The sequence below is a fragment of the Eublepharis macularius genome, chromosome 4, assembly GCF_028583425.1.
Source record: "Eublepharis macularius isolate TG4126 chromosome 4, MPM_Emac_v1.0, whole genome shotgun sequence".
NCBI classification, from domain to species: Eukaryota; Metazoa; Chordata; class Lepidosauria; order Squamata; family Eublepharidae; genus Eublepharis; species Eublepharis macularius.
In genome coordinates, this window is record NC_072793.1 from 180,377,401 (window position 1) to 180,395,131 (window position 17,731).

The 17,731-nt window shown below is 43.2% G+C and overlaps 1 protein-coding gene across 1 annotated transcript in view; it reads left to right on the forward strand.

Moving 5' to 3' along the window:
* The first annotated feature begins 456 nt into the window (after positions 1 to 456).
* LOC129327274 (kinesin-like protein KIF27) overlaps positions 457 to 17,731 on the forward strand; it is a 32,373-nt gene continuing 15,098 nt past the window's right edge. Inside the window, exons 1-8 of the mRNA XM_054975772.1 lie at positions 457 to 522; positions 2,270 to 2,671; positions 5,194 to 5,394; positions 6,616 to 7,595; positions 9,881 to 10,024; positions 12,147 to 12,347; positions 14,943 to 15,118; positions 16,302 to 16,420. Of these exons, the coding sequence (XP_054831747.1) occupies positions 2,374 to 2,671; positions 5,194 to 5,394; positions 6,616 to 7,595; positions 9,881 to 10,024; positions 12,147 to 12,347; positions 14,943 to 15,118; positions 16,302 to 16,420 (2,119 nt within the window). The 5' untranslated portion in view covers positions 457 to 522; positions 2,270 to 2,373. The remainder of the gene's footprint in view (positions 523 to 2,269; positions 2,672 to 5,193; positions 5,395 to 6,615; positions 7,596 to 9,880; positions 10,025 to 12,146; positions 12,348 to 14,942; positions 15,119 to 16,301; positions 16,421 to 17,731) is intronic.

The window sequence follows — 17,731 nt, forward strand, 5'->3', positions numbered from 1 at the left end:
CTGCAGAATCAGACAGTTAAAAATGTTGGGGGGGGGAGGGTTCCCCACTTTTCTTTTTTCTCTTACTTTTTCTTGGAAGAGCTGCAAGCTCAGCAAGGGAGGGGGAGCTATTGCTGATGAAGACTGGAGGGGGCAGAGACCCCTCCCCGTCTGCGATCACCAAGTCTTGACAGGGCTGCCTCTCTCCCCCTTGTCCTTCTCTTACAACACCTCTCTCTGGGTCTGTCCGAGGCAGGATCCAGCCCTCCTTTTGCCTTATGCAGATCCTTTAGTGAAGGGTAGGGTGAGGCCGTTTCTTCTCACCGCCTGCAGGTGGCGCGGCGCCGGCTGGCCTGACTGCGGTGAGAAGGGGCAGGCGCTGCCGCTCTGGCCCTTCAGGAAGCGGCCGCCTCGCTGTCCGCTGGCGGAAGGCTCCGTGGTTGCCTGGGCAACGAGTGTCAACAAAAGTAGGCTTGGGGGGAGCGAAGGCCGCGGCGGTCTGGGTGGGCCGCAGGCAGCGAATCGAAGTGGGAGCCTGAGTGGGTGAGTGAGTTCTTGCCTCGGCTGCTGGTTCCGTCGCTCCCCGCCCCGATCAATAACGGGATTTCCCCAGGCAGTAGGATTGGCAACCTCCAGGTGAGGCCTGGAGATCTCCCGGAATTACAACTGGTCTCCGGACTAGAGATCAGTTCTTCTAGAGAAAACGGCTGCATTTACCCTGCTGGGTCCCTCCCCCCCTAAATCCCGCCCTCCCCAAGGCTCCACCCCCAAATCTCAAGGAATTTCCCAAATGGGAGTTGGCAACCCTACCAGGCAGGATGAAGGCAAGGCATATACATGCAGTCCCCTGGGGAAGAAAGAGAACTGCTGTGCGTAGGGGGAGGGTGGGCGAGGGAAAGTCTGCAGGGTAAAAAGATCCGTAAAAATCTCCGCCCGAACATGACCAGCTGCAGAGTCTGCTACTGAGTTTGAATTAAGTTTGATGGAGCATAATCCCAGGAGGGGAGAGGGAGCCCACCACCCTCTTACCCTAGTTGTGACCCTCCAGATCCGTGGATAGTTTAGATGGCCGTGTTGGTCTGCAGTTGGACTGGAGTCCAGTGGCAACGTAGAGACCAACAAGGTTTTCAGGATATGAGCCTTCCACAGTCAAACCACAGTCCTCTTTGTCAGCTCTGATGAAGAGAACTGTGGTTCTCAAAAGCTTACGCTACAGTAAAGTTGGATAGTCTTAAAGGTGCTACTGGACTCGTTACTATTTTGCTTCCTCAGACTAACACGGCTAACTTCTCTAGACCTATCAAATAGAGTCACGAAAGCTTGTACTGTAGTGAGTTAGTTTGCCTTTCTGGTGCCACAAATCTTTTGTTATGACACCTAATATGGGTTTATTTTGTGCTAGTTAGCTCATTCTGCATCACCGAATTAGGAATAGGACCTAGTGAACCCTGCGAGGATTACTTCTGAGTAAACATGCATCGGTAGTGTTGTATGGCTAGGAGGGCAAAGGACTCTTTCAATAGGTTAAAAGGTGGTGTGAATCTTTAGGTTTGCAAGGACATCATGCAAAAGAATGAGGTTGCCAACACTGCCCTATTTTATTTATTTACTTATTTATTTGCATTATTTATAGTCTGCTTTTCTTAGCGTTATCTATTTTTTGGAAATGACTCCTGTATCGAAAATGTATGCAAAGTAGGCAGAAGTTCAACAGGTGCAACTCCTGACAGAATAGAGAGGCGGTGAGTGGAAAATGTTCCCCATTGAATTTTTGCTTTTCAAGTTCCTGCTAAAAGAACAAGACTACTGGTGGAGAAAAGTGGGGAAACCCTAATCTTATTTCTTAATGGATTTCTCTCCCCGCCACCGGCAGCCAGGAAGGAATCCGCTTTCCTAGTTTTGCTGTCACTCTGTCACACAACCCGGTTGGTCCCTTCTCAGTAGTTGCAGCGGCTAAAGAGGCCTCAGGGTTAAGGAATTGCCCTTTTTATCCTTCTTTTCCTTCACTGAGTTAAGGGTGGCATATATAGTTCTCTCTCCCTCACATCTGTCTTGTTATCACAACACCACTGTAAGGTAGGATATTCTGAGTGACGAGCCCGAGGTCACCGAGTGCAGTGAGTGAGGACTTTAGACCAGGATAACTGGCATTCAACTCTCGATACACTGACAAAGTATAAAATGAGAGCATATGAATGTTGTTATCAATTTTATACGAGCAAGTGCTTCATTCTACAGTATTCTCTAGTGAGAAGTGATCCTTAAGATGCTGCTTTTTTGTTTCCCGCAGAATGCATATTCTTTCTTAACTACTGAAGACTGAATATTGTGACGAAAGATCTGTGAAGCAACATGTCAGAGTGAAGTTTTGAATTCTAAACCAGGCAAGCTGCAATGGAAGAAATTCCAGTTAAAGTAGCAGTAAGAATAAGACCTCTGCTTTCTAAGGAAATCCTTCACAACCATCAAGTGTGTGTGAGATTAATTCCCAATACTCAGCAGATTATTATTGGAAAGGACCGTGTTTTCACTTTTGATTTTGTTTTTGGCAAACATTCAACACAAGATGAAGTATATACAACGTGCATTAAGCCACTGGTGGCATCTTTGATAGAAGGATATAATGCTACGGTTTTTGCCTACGGACAAACAGGCTCTGGAAAGACTTACACCATTGGAGGAGGCCACATTGGTATGTTTTAGAAAATGTTTATTTTATTGAGGTTGGTAAAATTACATAAACGACACTATGTATGCTCATTGTTGAAGAAACTGTAAGGTATGGATGTTCCTTCCCATCTCTTCTTATCAGATGAAAATCTAGCCAGTTGTAGACCAAGCCAGTTGTAAATTGCCACAGTTTAGGTATATAGGTTTCACATCATGTCGATAAAGTTGTAGCCAAAGGTGAAATGCAACTTTTTTTATTTGCAAAAGGGTTTTTCTCCTAATCCATGACTTGGAGCATGATGAGAGATGGAGATCTGCAAAAGGAATTGTGGGGGAATTGGCAAAAATCCCCTGCCTTCCTCGAGTTGCTGGATCCAATGGTCTGAATTGTCTTTCATGTTCATACCCTTGAATTTCTAGCCTTCTTTCAAAATTCAGTCCCTTTTGAAGCATTACTCTATTACATTGCTTTAGTAACAAGGTATGGTATTATGGTTGTTGGGGGTTTTCCGGGCTGTATTGCCGTGGTCTTGGCATTGTAGTTCCTGACGTTTCGCCAGCAGCTGTGGCTGGCATCTTCAGAGGTGTAGCACCAAAAGAGGTGCTACACCTCTGAAGATGCCAGCCACAGCTGCTGGCGAAACGTCAGGAACTACAATGCCAAGACCACGGCAATACAGCCCGGAAAACCCCCAACAACCATCGTTCTCTGGCCGTGAAAGCCTTCGACAATACAAGGTATGGTATTGCTTTCAATGTAGTTTTAATATACTTCTGAGATCAGACTCTTGCTGTTCAAATATTAATAATGTAAGCACTAGCAGGTGATTCCTCTGTATGGTATTTGTATTTCTAGTGACTGTCGGTCACAAGCTGCTTATACTATCTAGTTTCAGCTGTGGTGTTAATGGAGAAGTGAAGTCTTGAGTTTTGCAAACTCCAGCTTTAACAAATAACTTCTTAAAAATGCTTTGGCTTTCTACATTAACATGAGTTTTTTGATTCTTGCAAAAAAAATTAAAATTACCTGTGGAATTTGCAAGAGATCATGATCATTATTTGTTTATATTTACTTCGTTGCAGCGGTTTTCAACAACTGCAGACTGGCCCGAAGCGTGTGGGTGTTTGAAATCGGGTCTCCCCAGTTGTAGCCTGACATTTTACTGACTGTTTTTGTCTTTTTAAATATGGTTAACTTCACCTGGACTCCTTGCTGTTATAGCATTGTTTGAGATACAATGTTTATGGCTAAAAATTTAAATTGGCTAATGTGTAACTTTTGCTAAAGTGAAGTTTTAGTTGGTTGATTGAGTGGTTGGTTTTTTGCTCTCAATATCATCTGTTGCTGATTGTTTATGTTGCAGATTCCCATAGTGTCTTTGGGTTAATAATCTATGAGAGGACTTCTTTGCCTTTATTCTATAGCCTTTATTATTATAACCAAATTAGCATTTTGCTGGATTAATAATCTTTGGGTCTGTGAGAGGACTTCTTTGCAATAAATAGCCTTTATTATTATAACCAAATTAGCATTTTGCTGTTGGAATATTGAAACTAGAGGTCCTTACATTAAATAAAATACCTAATGCTTTAGGCCTACTGCGATGCTGACTGGTGGTTGCCTTCCACTTAGGCACACGAAAGGAACTGTTAATGGAAATTGAAAACCTTTTGCTCATCTGTTAAAGATATGAAAATGGCAGTTTGTGTTTAAAATGTGTTTCTTGATATAAAAGAGTGTTTAAAAGAGTGAGATGTTTGAGCACCTAGTCAGTATATGTTCCAGTATTTTCTTAGCTTCAAGTCTGGTAGTGCCTGAAGATCAATGAGAATTTCCAGGGTATAAGCTTTTGAGAGTCAAGCTCCCCTTTTCAGATACAAGTAGGAATGGCGTTTCTCTCAGCCCTTATATCCAAGCCAGAAGGTGCGATATAAGGGCTGAAGGAATCTCCGTTCCTATTTGTGTCTGCTAAAGGGAGTTTTGACTCTCAAAAGACTATACCCTGGACTCACTGGGCTTTAAGGTGCTAGAATCTTTCTCTTTTACCTCAGACGAACCTGTTTCCTTGTATTTTCTGTGTCCTAATCCACAGTGGCCACTAGGAAGCTATTTTGGATTGTGCGGCGGTGGGGGGAGGCTGGCCACATAGGGACTGGGGCAGAGGAAACGGTGCTCGTATGGGCAAGCCCAGAAGATGTGGACTTTCCCATCCATATGAGTTCTCCCCCAGGTTTGTGGCAATTTTTCTCAAAACATTTCTGCAAAGCAGATTTGGGAAGGGTCACAGGAAAGACTGGGCATAGCGCAGGGATCACTGGGGGAGGTGGAAGGGAGGAGATAGCTATGAATTTCCTGCTTTGTGCAGAGGGTTGGGCCAGATGACCTTTAGGGGTCATCTGCCCTATGTTCCAGCCCTATGTTTCTATGTTTCCAAACAGTCCGTGTCTTCACATTTCTCCTAGCATTTCAGTATGTGTTTGCCTTGCATACATGTCCGCAGATATTTTAGTCGCATTCTTAGGTCGTTTCTTGATTCATTTTAGCATCTGTTGCAGAGGAAGAGAGGGGTATCATTCCACGTGCCATCCAGGAAATATTTCAGAGTATTTCAGAAAACCATAATATTGACTTCAGTGTGAAAGTTTCTTATATAGAAGTCTACAAAGAAGAGCTCCGAGATCTACTGGAGCTGGAGACATCTATGAAAGATCTACACATTAGAGAAGATGAAAAGGGCAATACAGGTAGACTGATAAATTTGAGTTTAAATTGTGTTATGTTCTTAGTTACGTGCCAAAAAGAAGTTTTGTAAACAAACACATTTTAAGCAGTTCTCAGTGGCTTGTATCCAAGAGCAGTTAGTGGTCATTGGAAGGACATTTGTGCTGCTGGAAAAGAAAGGGGTGATTTCTACTGATTCCCTCCTCATTGGGCCCAGCCTGGGGCCAGCTGGGTCCCAGGGTTTCATGGGGCACAAAGGGCTACAGTGGGAGGAGGAGATCGGAAAGTTCATTCCTGAGACCTCTTGCCTGCTTCTTGTAGCCTTTGGATATATGCCAGTGTTCCTGCTCTGTAAGGCCTACACACTTGTTTCAGGAAACAAGGTTGCTCTCACCTGTAATGGTTGTTCATCAGGTGGTTTTCTGTGCATTCCCACACTGGAACTGTGCACATGTGGGCCAGCTGCATAAATGATTTCGAGAGCTTTTTTTTTCTGTAGCTGGTCTGCATGTGTGCAGTCCCAGTGTGGGAATACACAGAAGCCATGACAATGAACCTGTTACTTTGAAATATCATGCTTAAATATCATGCTCAGTTGTTTCCGGTTAATATGAGTGTAATGTCTAGTTTAACGCCAATAGACAGATGTATTATCTGTGCCAAAGTTTGTCAGGCTGTGGAGCTTTAGACTCCTAACCTGGCTCTTTTTGGTTACTGAGAATGATATTGTTCTGAGTTAAACAGACATTTAAGGGAATTTCAAAGTGAGCAGGATAGCTACTTACTATTTTAAATTAATACATAAGGCATAATATTCTCATTACAATTTAGACATGTTTATAACAATCCTTTATTTAGAGTTGTGATAATTTATCCCCACTGAAACTGCCAGTTGTTGGTTTTCATATTTGTTTTTGGTAGAGCGGCAGGATTGTATGAAACGGTCATGGACCCATTTCAATATAAGTGTTGTTTTTTGTTTGCCATTGAATCCAGTATCAGTTTTTATGTGTGCTCGAAGTTTTGCAGCGGTGTGCAGTCTATGTAAATATTTATAATCCCATGCAAATGCTGGCGATTGCAGCGTTACTGCATACAATAAAATAACAACCGCGTGCTTTCGAATGCCTTGTTCTGTTTTGAATACTTGCTTGATTGAGGAATCTCTTATATATTTAAACAGTCTGTTACATTTTGCTAATAGCTTTGATTGCTTACTTTCCTTTTTCACTTGATGTTTGAAGTCCTCATTGGGGCCAAAGACTGTCCTGTTGAAAGTGCGGGGGAAGTGATGAGCCTCTTTGAGATGGGGAATGCTGCTCGTCACACAGGCATGACCCAAATGAACGAGCACTCCAGCCGCTCTCACGCTGTCTTCACAATCAGCATTGCTCAACAACAGCCCCCTGTCCAGAGCCAGAAGGATGCGGATTCTGCACAATGCTCGTCTCGGAGTTCAGGCCAGCTGATCGCTTCCAAATTCCACTTTGTGGACCTGGCTGGATCAGAGAGAGTAACGAAAACTGGGAACACGGGCGAACGGTTCAAAGAATCGATTCAGATCAACAGCGGTTTACTGGCTCTGGGAAATGTGATAAGTGCTCTCGGAGACCCGAAGAGAAAAAGTGCGTATATCCCCTACAGGGACGCTAAAATTACCCGGATTCTAAAGGATTCCTTAGGAGGCAATGCCAAGACAGTCATGATAACTTGCATCAGCCCCTCGTCTTCTGATTTCGATGAATCACTAAACTCTATCAAATACGCCAACAGAGCCAAAAATATTAGAAATAAACCAGTCGTCAACTACAACCCAGACTGGGACCGTATTGATGAGATGGAGCTTGAAATCAAGTTGCTCCGGGAAGCTTTGCAGAACCAGCAGGTCAGTGGACAAATCCTAGGCAGTCAAGGGTCACAGGATTTGTCACAGGACAGAAACAAAATCCGTTCCCTTGAAGAACAGCTCGCTCAGCTCCAGGTGGAAAGTTTTAGCTACCGAAACTGCATCCAGGAAGCCTACGCGTGCCTCGTTGACTTAAATAATATTGCCAGCTTAACGAACAGCCAACAGGAAAGACTGCAAGATTGGCTCTGCCTGGCTCGGGAACTAAGGCAAGAGGTGTCAACAGTTCCCCGAGTAATCAGTGAGAGTGGAGGTGACCCAGAAGAGCCGTATCATATCACCATCCTTCAGCTGAAAAGGGAGCTGAAGAAATGCCAGGTATTTGACTGCAGCTTTAATTAAACTGGTAAAGAAAGAAATCCACATGGCTGAAGGATTTCCAGATCGTCGAAGGCTTTCACGGCTGGAGAACGATGGCTGTTGTGGGTTTTCCGGGCTGTATTGCCGTGGTCTTGGCATTGTAGTTCCTGACGTTTCGCCAGCAGCTGTGGCTGGCATCTTCAGAGGTGTAGCACCAAAAGACAGAGATCTCTCAGTGTCACAGTGTGGATGACCTACATCTTTTCCACACTGTGACACTGAAAGATCTCTGTCTTTTGGTGCTACACCTCTGAAGATGCCAGCCACAGCTGCTGGCGAAACGTCAGGAACTACAATGCCAAGACCACAGCAATACAGCCCGGAAAACCCACAACAGCCATCGATTTCCAGATCTTTAGTTCTCCTCTCAGGGATTCTATATAAATTTCATGAAAATTACTTGCTCATTTGGGTGGGAAATCAAATTTTCTAGATGCCTATAGAAGTTATTTTCTTTATTGTAATAGGTTGCTCACCAAAATGAATTGTTTGATTGGTTATTTGAATAACTACAATGACATCAATATCTGCGCAGTTGGATATTTTTGCTTTGCGTTATGTGCCGTCGAGTCACTTCTGGCTTATGGTGACCCTATGAATTAATGTCCTCCAAAACTTCCTGAAGGCCATGTCAAAGGTACCCATGTTTATAACTGCATTCACTTGCTTCAAAACATTAAAAAGTACTAAATTGGCTTCCCATCAGTTACCTTCTCAATTCAAGGTCATGGCTATCACGTTCAAAGCCCTTCACGGTCTTGAGTTCTTATACCTGTAGGGCTGCCTCTCCTCCTATGTTCAGCATCAGCAGCTTTGCTCCTCTAGGCAGGGCCTTCTGCAAACAGTGCCCTGCAGTTGGGCAAAATCAACAGCCGCCCTCACGCATGCTTCCTCTATGGCTGCCCCCACCTTATGGAACGGCCTGCCTAAGGGGGACAGGAAATTATTCAAGAGGGCTTTCTCCCCAGATCACAGGGCTATGTTATATGAAACAGCTCGGAGAGATGCTTGGTAGGGACAGGGCCTTTGTGCTATGTTGTTGGGTACTGTCTGCTGATGCAGATATGCACCGCTAGGGAGTTTCCACATTGCTTAACATGCCATTTAAATTAGTTATGCATTTTTTCAAGAAGAGTTCTTCTTTGTGCTTGCTTTCAGATTTTCTGCTACCAAACCCTATTTTATTTGTTCAATGAATGCCCTAACTGTTGTTCATTATTGTACTTGCCGAGTTGATTATATTGTATTTCACTTGCACTGTGTAATCCACCCTGGATCTCAGTGAGAAAGGCAGACTATAAATTAATTAATTAATTAAAGATTTCATTCATTGTATGAAAATTGCACGTGTAGCTGAGTGAACAGTATTATCCACTAACAAATGAAATCATAGTTGCTTAGCTGTAATGTTCCCTTTAATTGAAGGTCTTTCTATTACTTTGATGGCAAAGGAAAGCAGAAGAATATTTCTTCTCAGTCCTGCTGAGTGAGAAATGGAAAATGCTCACTGGGAGAGTGTTGTACAAAAAACAACTGGCAGCTTTCACCAACTGTTAGGTTACACTTAGCTTGCCAGTCTTCACTTCATTATAGTTCTGACACATACATACAGCCAATCAGTATGAATTTATCTTCCCATTTCAGTCATGGTTTCTTATTCCTGCTTCCAGCCCCTCTAAATAGAAACATCAGATATTAAATGCACAGATCTTTTGGATGACAACTTTGATTGCTGTACAGAAACGATGTGTTTAAAGTAACAATTTACTATATTTAATGTGATCTTTATTAGGCAATCCAAGAGTAATCAGTAACAAATACCTAAACATATACTCCATTGTAACTAGTTGCTATCCTGTATTTTAACTAACTAAACATAATAGCTTTATCATTCCTCTGATACTTCCATACTTGCCGTCTTTCTATAATAGTACTATGGCCTTCAGTTTACAAGAACCAGGCAAGGCGGTCAATGACTAGACATTTTGGAGGTCACAAATTCATACAGTTGCCATAAGTCAGAAGAGACTTAATGGCACATAACACACACCCTCTTCATATACTGCACCTCTGGTTTCCAGCACTGGCTATTTGGATGAAGAATACTGTCATGTAAAGACGTTATAAGCCATGTCTAATTAATGAGATAATTAGTGCAAATTCCATCAAGTTCCGTTGTGATTAGTGTTGTGGAGAACATTCTAATTTTATATGGTTGTCCTTATTTCCACTTCATCTCTTAGCAAGCATTGGCCACAGATCTGGAGATGTTTGGAGAGAAGGATCTTGAACTAAAAGAACTGCAAGATCAAATACAAAAACTGTTAAAGGAGAACCAAGAATATCTGGTATCGCTCAAGGAGGCACAGGAAACTAGTAGGCTACAGGTAACTTTCCCTATGAGTAGTTTGCTTGGTAAATCTGTATAAAAGGACCTTCACGTTGATTCTTTTCTAGTAGCTAAACCACAGAAAATAATCTGAAAACATGAATTTAAGCTGCATCAGAATTTCATTGAGCTGAATCCAGAGGTGTCCATGCCTAAGTGGAAGGCGCTTCTCTCATCCAAGCTGAGGGCTCTGTGATTTCCCAGTTGAGCTGCAGCCTTCGTGTTGCAACCCTAATCCTGGGGGGTAGGTTTCTCTGGTAGTGTTGGGTGAGGAGGCTGAAGAAGTTGGAGGAGGTATGAAAAATCCATTATGTGAACAAACTCTGACTCTTGAAAGCTCAACCCTGGAAATCTAGTTGGTCTTTAAGGCGTTACTGGACACAAATCAAGCCCTAGTCATGTTTCTTTAAATGTAACCTATTTTGTTTCAGGTGAGTGGTTGGATTGCGAATCAGCACTCTGCTGGTTCGAATCCCACTTCTGCCATGAGCTCAGCAGGTGGCCTTGGGGAAGCCACTCCTCTCAGCCCCAACTGTATTGTGGAAATTATAAACAACACTGTGTTTGTTCACCACTCTTGAGTGGGGGCATTAATCTGACTAGAAGAGATGTATATAAGCACTCTGTTGTTGTTTTTGTTGTTGTTGTTATTATTATTGTCTATTATTTGTCAAAAAATTGCTTTGATTAGATTTATAAACCCATATTTATTAATCTAAATATTAATTTCTAAGTTATTTTACCATTACCACATACCCTTTGACTGAATTTTAGCGTCAAAATATCCAAAGTATACTAGTTTATTTATTTTATTTATGTCATTTATAGCCCGCCTTTCTCACTGAGACTCAAGGCAGATTACACTGTATGAGATTAGTACAATCAGTATCAAGGACATTTCCATACAGTATCAAGGACATTTCCATAAACAATGCCATAGAGTAAATAGATAGAAGTTTAAAAGACATAGTATTAGCAAGAATCCAATACAGAGTAGAAAAAATACTGAAGCAGAACATAAGCAATTCTAGGACTCACATTTGACAACATGGAGCACTGGTGGTACATAGGAGTACATATTTAAAGCAGCAGATAATATGTAAGGCAATATAGTGATGAAGTCTATGGACCCTAACTCATTAGCGAAGCATCTTCCCTACAATACAGCCCTCCCATTTGAGTAAAAAGACTTTTTGAATAGTTCAGTTTTGCATTGTTTACAAAAAGTCAGGAGAGTGGGGGCTCTTCTGATTTCCTCAGGCAGGTCATTCCACAGGATAGGGGCCACCACAGAGAAAGCCCTTGTATGGGCTGCTGCTGTCTTCACCTGTATGCAGCCTGGTACCTGCAGGGGACCCTGTTCAGATGAGCGAAGCTGTCATGGAGGAACTTAGGGAGGGAGGCGGTCCCGTAGGTATGCTGGACCAAAACCATGAAGGGCTTTGTATGTAATAAATAATACCTTGAACTGAGTTTTTTAGCATAAGTTAATTTGTCAAATGGTTATTTGTTAAAGCAATGTAGACAAGCCCTGAGAGCGTTGCTTGGTTGCAGGCAGGGCTTTTTTTCAGCAGGAACGCGGGGGAACGGAGTTCCGGAACCTCTTGAAAATGGTCACATGGCTGGTGGCCCCGCCCCCTGATCTCCAGACAGAGGAGAGTTGAGATTGCCCTCCGTGCCGCCGAGCAATGCGGAGGGCAATCTCAACTCTCCTCTGTCTGGAGATCAGGGGGCGGGGCCACCAGCCATGTGACCATTTTCTTCGAGGGCAACCCACTGAGTTCCACCACCTCTTTTCCCAGAAAAAAAGCCCTGGTCGCAAGCAAAAAATCTATAGTACTTAATTGAAATCTTATGTGGTATAGTTCACGACAAGTTCCATAGACTATAATTCTAAAGATACGTATCACAGTTTCCAAGTATATATTCCATTAACCAGTTTGCTAGAATGGAAGATGAGAAATTGTGTGTCTGTCTCAGATACTACTAGTGTTTCAAAAGTACAGAGAAATTCAGTAGTGAAAAGTGTGGAATCAAGAATACTGTGCTGGCCCATTAAGTGCTGAAGTTACTCGTTCTCTGCCAGATGTCTGCTAAATATCATTTTTTTTAATTTCAAGAGTGAGAAGATGGCGGTGCAACAGCTGATCATTGACCAACTGAACGGCAAGTTAGAGAAAATGAACAGCAGTTCTGCTTCTGGAGGCGATTGCGGAGATGGGTTGGCTGCTGTGACGTCGGCCAAAAGGCCTTACAGTGTTCCGCTGACGAAAAGCCTTTTACAGTCCATGAATGCGCCAATGAGGTTGGATTCTCGGAAGGTAGACATGCAGTTTTTTTAAGCAGTTTCCTGCTTTCTGTCAGTGGTGCGCCAAAGAAGCAAGTCTCTGCTGTGGCAGTCTACCACATCTCGTTGCATGCCACTGTATCAGTGATATTGAGAAGGCTAATGATAGCATGAGCGCTTGCAGCTTCTCTGTCAGTAGAAATAGTTCTCACGGAAAAAGTAGTTCCGTCCATTGGACTTGGAAAAACGGATTTCCTACAGATTTTCTACCCTATTTGACAACAGGGTTTGTCCAGCAGAGCAAAGGTTGTTTTGACATGTCCATTCCAACAGAGAAGCCTCATTTCCAGGAAACCATTCTTTTCTGTTTGCTCTTGACTGCTGTAGGCTAACTTGTTTGTGGGGGGGAGCAACCCTGTGAGCAGTGAGGACAGTGGAATCGGAGCCTTGCAAATACAGCCTGCTCTGACTTCAGGACCCACAGCAAGCTCAAAATCTCTGCAGCTGAGAGATTTCTGATGTCCAAACGACTACCAGTATCTTTTAAGGGCAGGCAGGGCAAAATCTTCATAGGTTCTAGAACTGGATGGAGCCAGCAGTGTCCTTTTGGGCACATGCTCAGTTTTCCTCGTAGGGCCTCCCTTTCCACTTTTGTCTGGTATTGTAAGGTGGAGGACACCTTTGCTTCACGTTGGGCAGTAGGGTCTTCCAAGTTACTCTCCAGCTCTGCCTGCTGCAGATTGGCTGACTTGGTCGGCAGGCACTGCACAGCTATTCCTCATCCCCTTCCACTGCTGTTCATCATCCCCTTCTTTAATGAGTAGGGGGAACACTGGACTTTAACTCTTCTTTCTTTTGAGTAGGAAGAAGAGGGGCATCCTGTCCCACCTTTCTTGGAAGTGTGCTGCTTTACAGATAGGATGGTTAGATAAGACTAAACTTTCCTGAATCTACTCAGAACTAATATGGTTCACTTCTATTTAACACTTACCCTTCTCACTTACTCTAGTTACCCTTACTCAGGGACCTGCAGCTTTTTCTTCACGCATTGGGTGCTTTCTGATCTTTCAGAAGTTTCTTCCACTTTAGTATGTGTCTAACTGGGAATAGAACCCCCCCCCCCCCCCAACACACACCTTTCAAATTAGTCTGGAAATCTGCTGTCTTTGCCCTGACTCTGGAATAATAATGGGAAGAATTATTCTGAGTGAATCTTCTGTTCAGTAGGAAGGAGAGTACCTGGGAAAGGTAATCTTGCATTTTGGTTTTTTGCGATTTGCCTGTGGGCAACAGTTGGGAAGCAAAGGAAAAAGGGGGAAACGATTGCCGTAATTATGAAGCCACCAAGAGCAAAAAGAAAGAAAGAAGTGGCCAGGAGAAGATAGTCATATGTATTGATCCTTAACTATTAATTAACTAAGTTTACAATGAGGCATCTGCCTCTATGAACTGAGTGTAAGTCCTGTGCTGAATCATACATATAGAAGGTAGATCTCAAATGTATGGCCATAATTTTAGATACAGGCGTAGTCCTACAGTCGTGTGAGGGGCTGCAGTTATGGAAACCATTAAACCTTGCAAGCCCCTTTCCAGAATGCATGCATGCCTTTCTACCATGCTGTGACAAGCTGCCTGCTCATCATTTCACACCTTTTTGGTCTGCCTCTTCCTTTACCTTGGTGGCCACATCAGAAGTCCCTAATGGTCAGATCTGAGTATCTGTAGTGCAATAACAGTTTAATTGTAAAAGACATCCAAAACTCTTTGCCATGCTAAACTTCTGCTTGCTAGTTCAGATTACGGTTCGTTTAGTATTCATTTTAATTGATGTATTTAAAAATAAATGCCCCTGGAACTAGTTTGGTAAGTGTCATGTATGTACCCATCCGTGCCATTTATGTGTTCTCTGATGTTCTGATCTCCTGCCATGTTAATACTGTTCTAAGTTGCATTGCATTCATATAAGAAGTTCATACCAAAGTTAGCCTGTCTAAACCCAAAAGTGCCTTGCTTGTTAATGCTTTTCACAGAGATGCGTGCTCAGCCTGTTATCTTTAAAAAGTAGGCTGTCTGTTGACCTTGCAGCTGCCAATCAAAAATGTAACCATTTCACAGGGGAGAGGAAGAGACTTCGATTTCTTTGTAATCTTGCCTAGACAAAGCTATTGTGTCCTCACGTAACTTCGTATGTTTTCGTGCCTAAATGCAAACTGCTCAAGGGGAGGGGGGAGATGATGCTCCCTATATCGATAGTGCTTTTGCCTGTGTAATCATCCCTGCCAACTTTCCATCTATGGATGTACCCATGAACTGATCCATCTATGGGTGTACCCGTGGATCTCTAAAAGTATTTCAACCAATACCCTGGATTGCTTGCTGTGAGGGGCTTGGGGATCCATCTGCAATGGACTGCCATCCTTAGAACTGACAGTAAGTGCTTTTGAAGCAGCAATTAAAATACTATTAATACCATTTTAAAACAAGGCAGCAACTAGCAACATACCCCTTACAATCATATAGACCAGGTAATGGCACCTAATAATCCATAAGGTAAGGCTTTCTTTAAAAAAAAGATTGCTCAATAAATGATACATTTTCAAAGAATTGTTTTCTTTTAATGTCTTTCAAGGTACACACCAGCCCACCTACGTACTCCCTAAACAGAATAATGGCTGGATTTCGAACCCGAAGCCAAATAATGTTGGATCATGTAGAAGAACAAGATGAAGTTCTTCGTTTCTCCTTTTCTGATCATAGCGATGAAGATGAAAGAAGTGCCAAGAACATACGACCACCCCCGTCTCGGTATAGTCTTGGTCATATTTAATGTATGTCTGTTCAGTAACACAAGGTGGCCTCTTGTGCCCATTTAAACAACCCTCTATATGCCATTGTTAAACCAGGCATTAATAAGGTCTCATATACAATGATGAATAGAATGAAGATGATGCCTGGCTCACGCTTGCAGGAGAATAAAGTGGTAGAATGGACTGCACCGCTGCAGGCTGCGGATTCATATTTGCATGTCCCTTTGGCATAAAATACTCCACGCAAATAGAAAACAAGCCAGCCAGAAGGGAGGGTCTGTCCACCTTTTTCTATTTGCAGGGAGTTTTAACACAGGGGATATGTCCCAATATATGATCTCCTACCTGCAGTCTGAGCTGGTATAGCCCATTGCCCTGCATGTATAAACCTGTCCGCCTGACACAATGTTGTACAAAGGATACACTTGAATAAATGGGGTTGGCTCTTCATAGCACATAGCAATTAGGTCGGGTAGGTGTTGAGAACAGGGGCAATACAGAATACTAGTTCTGCACTAGCAGGACAAATCATATTGCACCTTGGCCACTGAAGAACATCTTAGCACCTTTATAAAGACCAAACTAGTTATTATGTCAACCACAAGACAGGTTGGTCTTCCCCAGCACATTTTACAGACAGATGTGATGTCGGGGAACTAACATTCCCGGGTGCTCCAGGATCTGATTTAGCTCAGGAGGTCAGCACTGGGTGGAGCTTTTGCCTTCCCCCAAGGGCATGATTCAGTTTGGGAGTGCAGCATTAGGGGAAGGAGGAGCTTAGCCTTTCTCTAGGGTGTGAATCAGTTTGGGAGTGCAGCATTAGGGGAAGGAGGAGCTTCAGCCATCCCCTTAGAAACCCATTCAGCTCAGGAACACAATTCGGGGGTGGAGGGAGGCTATCAATCCACCTCTCCTCATGGTGCACGCCCAAGCCAAACCTGGCCCTGGAGTGATTAGGAACATGAGTTCCCTGACATCATGTCTGTCTGTAAAATGGGCCAGGGAACCTCAGCTCGTCTTGCTGCAGATGTAACATCTAGTTTGGCCTTTAGCTGCGCTGTTATTCAGCAGAGCTAGGGTTCTGGTTTTGTACATCATGAGAGGTACAGCAAAAGAGTGACTTCACATTTTATCTATTTTAAACTCAAATCAATACAACATTTTGGCTTTAATTTCTCTAGAAAGAGTTTGAACCGTACATGGACACACAAACAAGCTTCCCATCACTTTGTCTCTGAACCAAAAGAAACATTGCACAGTTCCTCTTCGCAAGACATTGCACAGAATGAAACGGTTACAGGTAATGACGTAAAATTAATGGCCCAGTATGCAAAAGGCATGGTTGTGTTTTTTGTGTGCATTGTGGAAATGAGGGAGGGGCTCTGGCTCAGTGGAAGAGCAGCTGCTCTTCAGGCAGAATTCAGTAAAGGTAGCTTCAAATGCACCAGTTTCAAACAAGCAAAACTAGTTCCAGCAGCCCAAGAAAGTTTTGAACATTCAGGATGGTGAAAGTGATGCCCTTTGGGGCAAATATCCTAACATTCCATGCATGCTGATGGGTTCTGAACGGACAGTGGTGCTTCTCCCCCCACCCCCCAGCACCTTGTGGTTGTGGTAGATAGCTCAATGGAAACATCGACTCAACATGAAACTGCAATTGAAAAGGAGGAAATTACATGCTGGGGAGGATGAGGAACGAGACTGAGAACGAAACTGCCAATTTCGTAATGACCTTTATATAAATCCCTAGTGCAGCCACATTTGGAATGCTGTGTGCAGAGTGTCTGGTTGCCACTTCTCAATAAAGATACTGAAGAACTAGAGAAAGTGCAAAAGAAAAATAAAGATGGGATTGGAGCGCTTTTTCCATGAAGCGAGGATAAAGATGAAGGATAAAGAAGTGGTTATTTGCTTGCTAATTAAAAAACAGTCCCGAGATAAAAATGATGTGGCCAATTATTTTCCACTCCCCATTCTGCCCTTTCTGGGCAAAGCGATTGAGACAGCAGTAGCAGGCAAACTGCAGGCCTTCTTGAATAACTCTGATGCTCTCAGCCCTTTTCAGGCTGGGCTGTGGGATGGAGACTCAGCCTGAATGTAGACAAAGGCCATGCTTCTTTGTTGCTCCTCCGAGATCTATCTGCACCCTTTGATGCAGTACATGCCATCCTACTTAGGTGTTTAGAGGCAGAAGTGGGTCTTGGGGGATGTGTCTTGGATGGGTTTAAATCGTTACTGTTGGAGACCAGCGATCTTGAAGGTGGGAGTTATTTTGTGTAGTTCTACAGGGCACAAGCTAATCACCCATGTTATTCAATCTCACGTAGAAGAAATAATTCGTAGCTATAGAGTCGGATGTCATTGATATGCAGACGCCACCCAGCTGTCAACCCAAATCCCCTGGTAACGCAGTAGAGGTTTTAAATAACTGCCTGAAAGCTATAGTCAGCTGACTGAAAACAAACTGTGAGGGAAACTCACCAATTTCCCTGTTCAGGGAGACCCCAAAAGTGGTTTCTCCACTCTATTAATCAAGGCAAAAATATTGGCAAAATAAGAAAAAAATTATTAGAGTAAATAGAGTAAATAAACTGATGCAAAGCAGAGATTT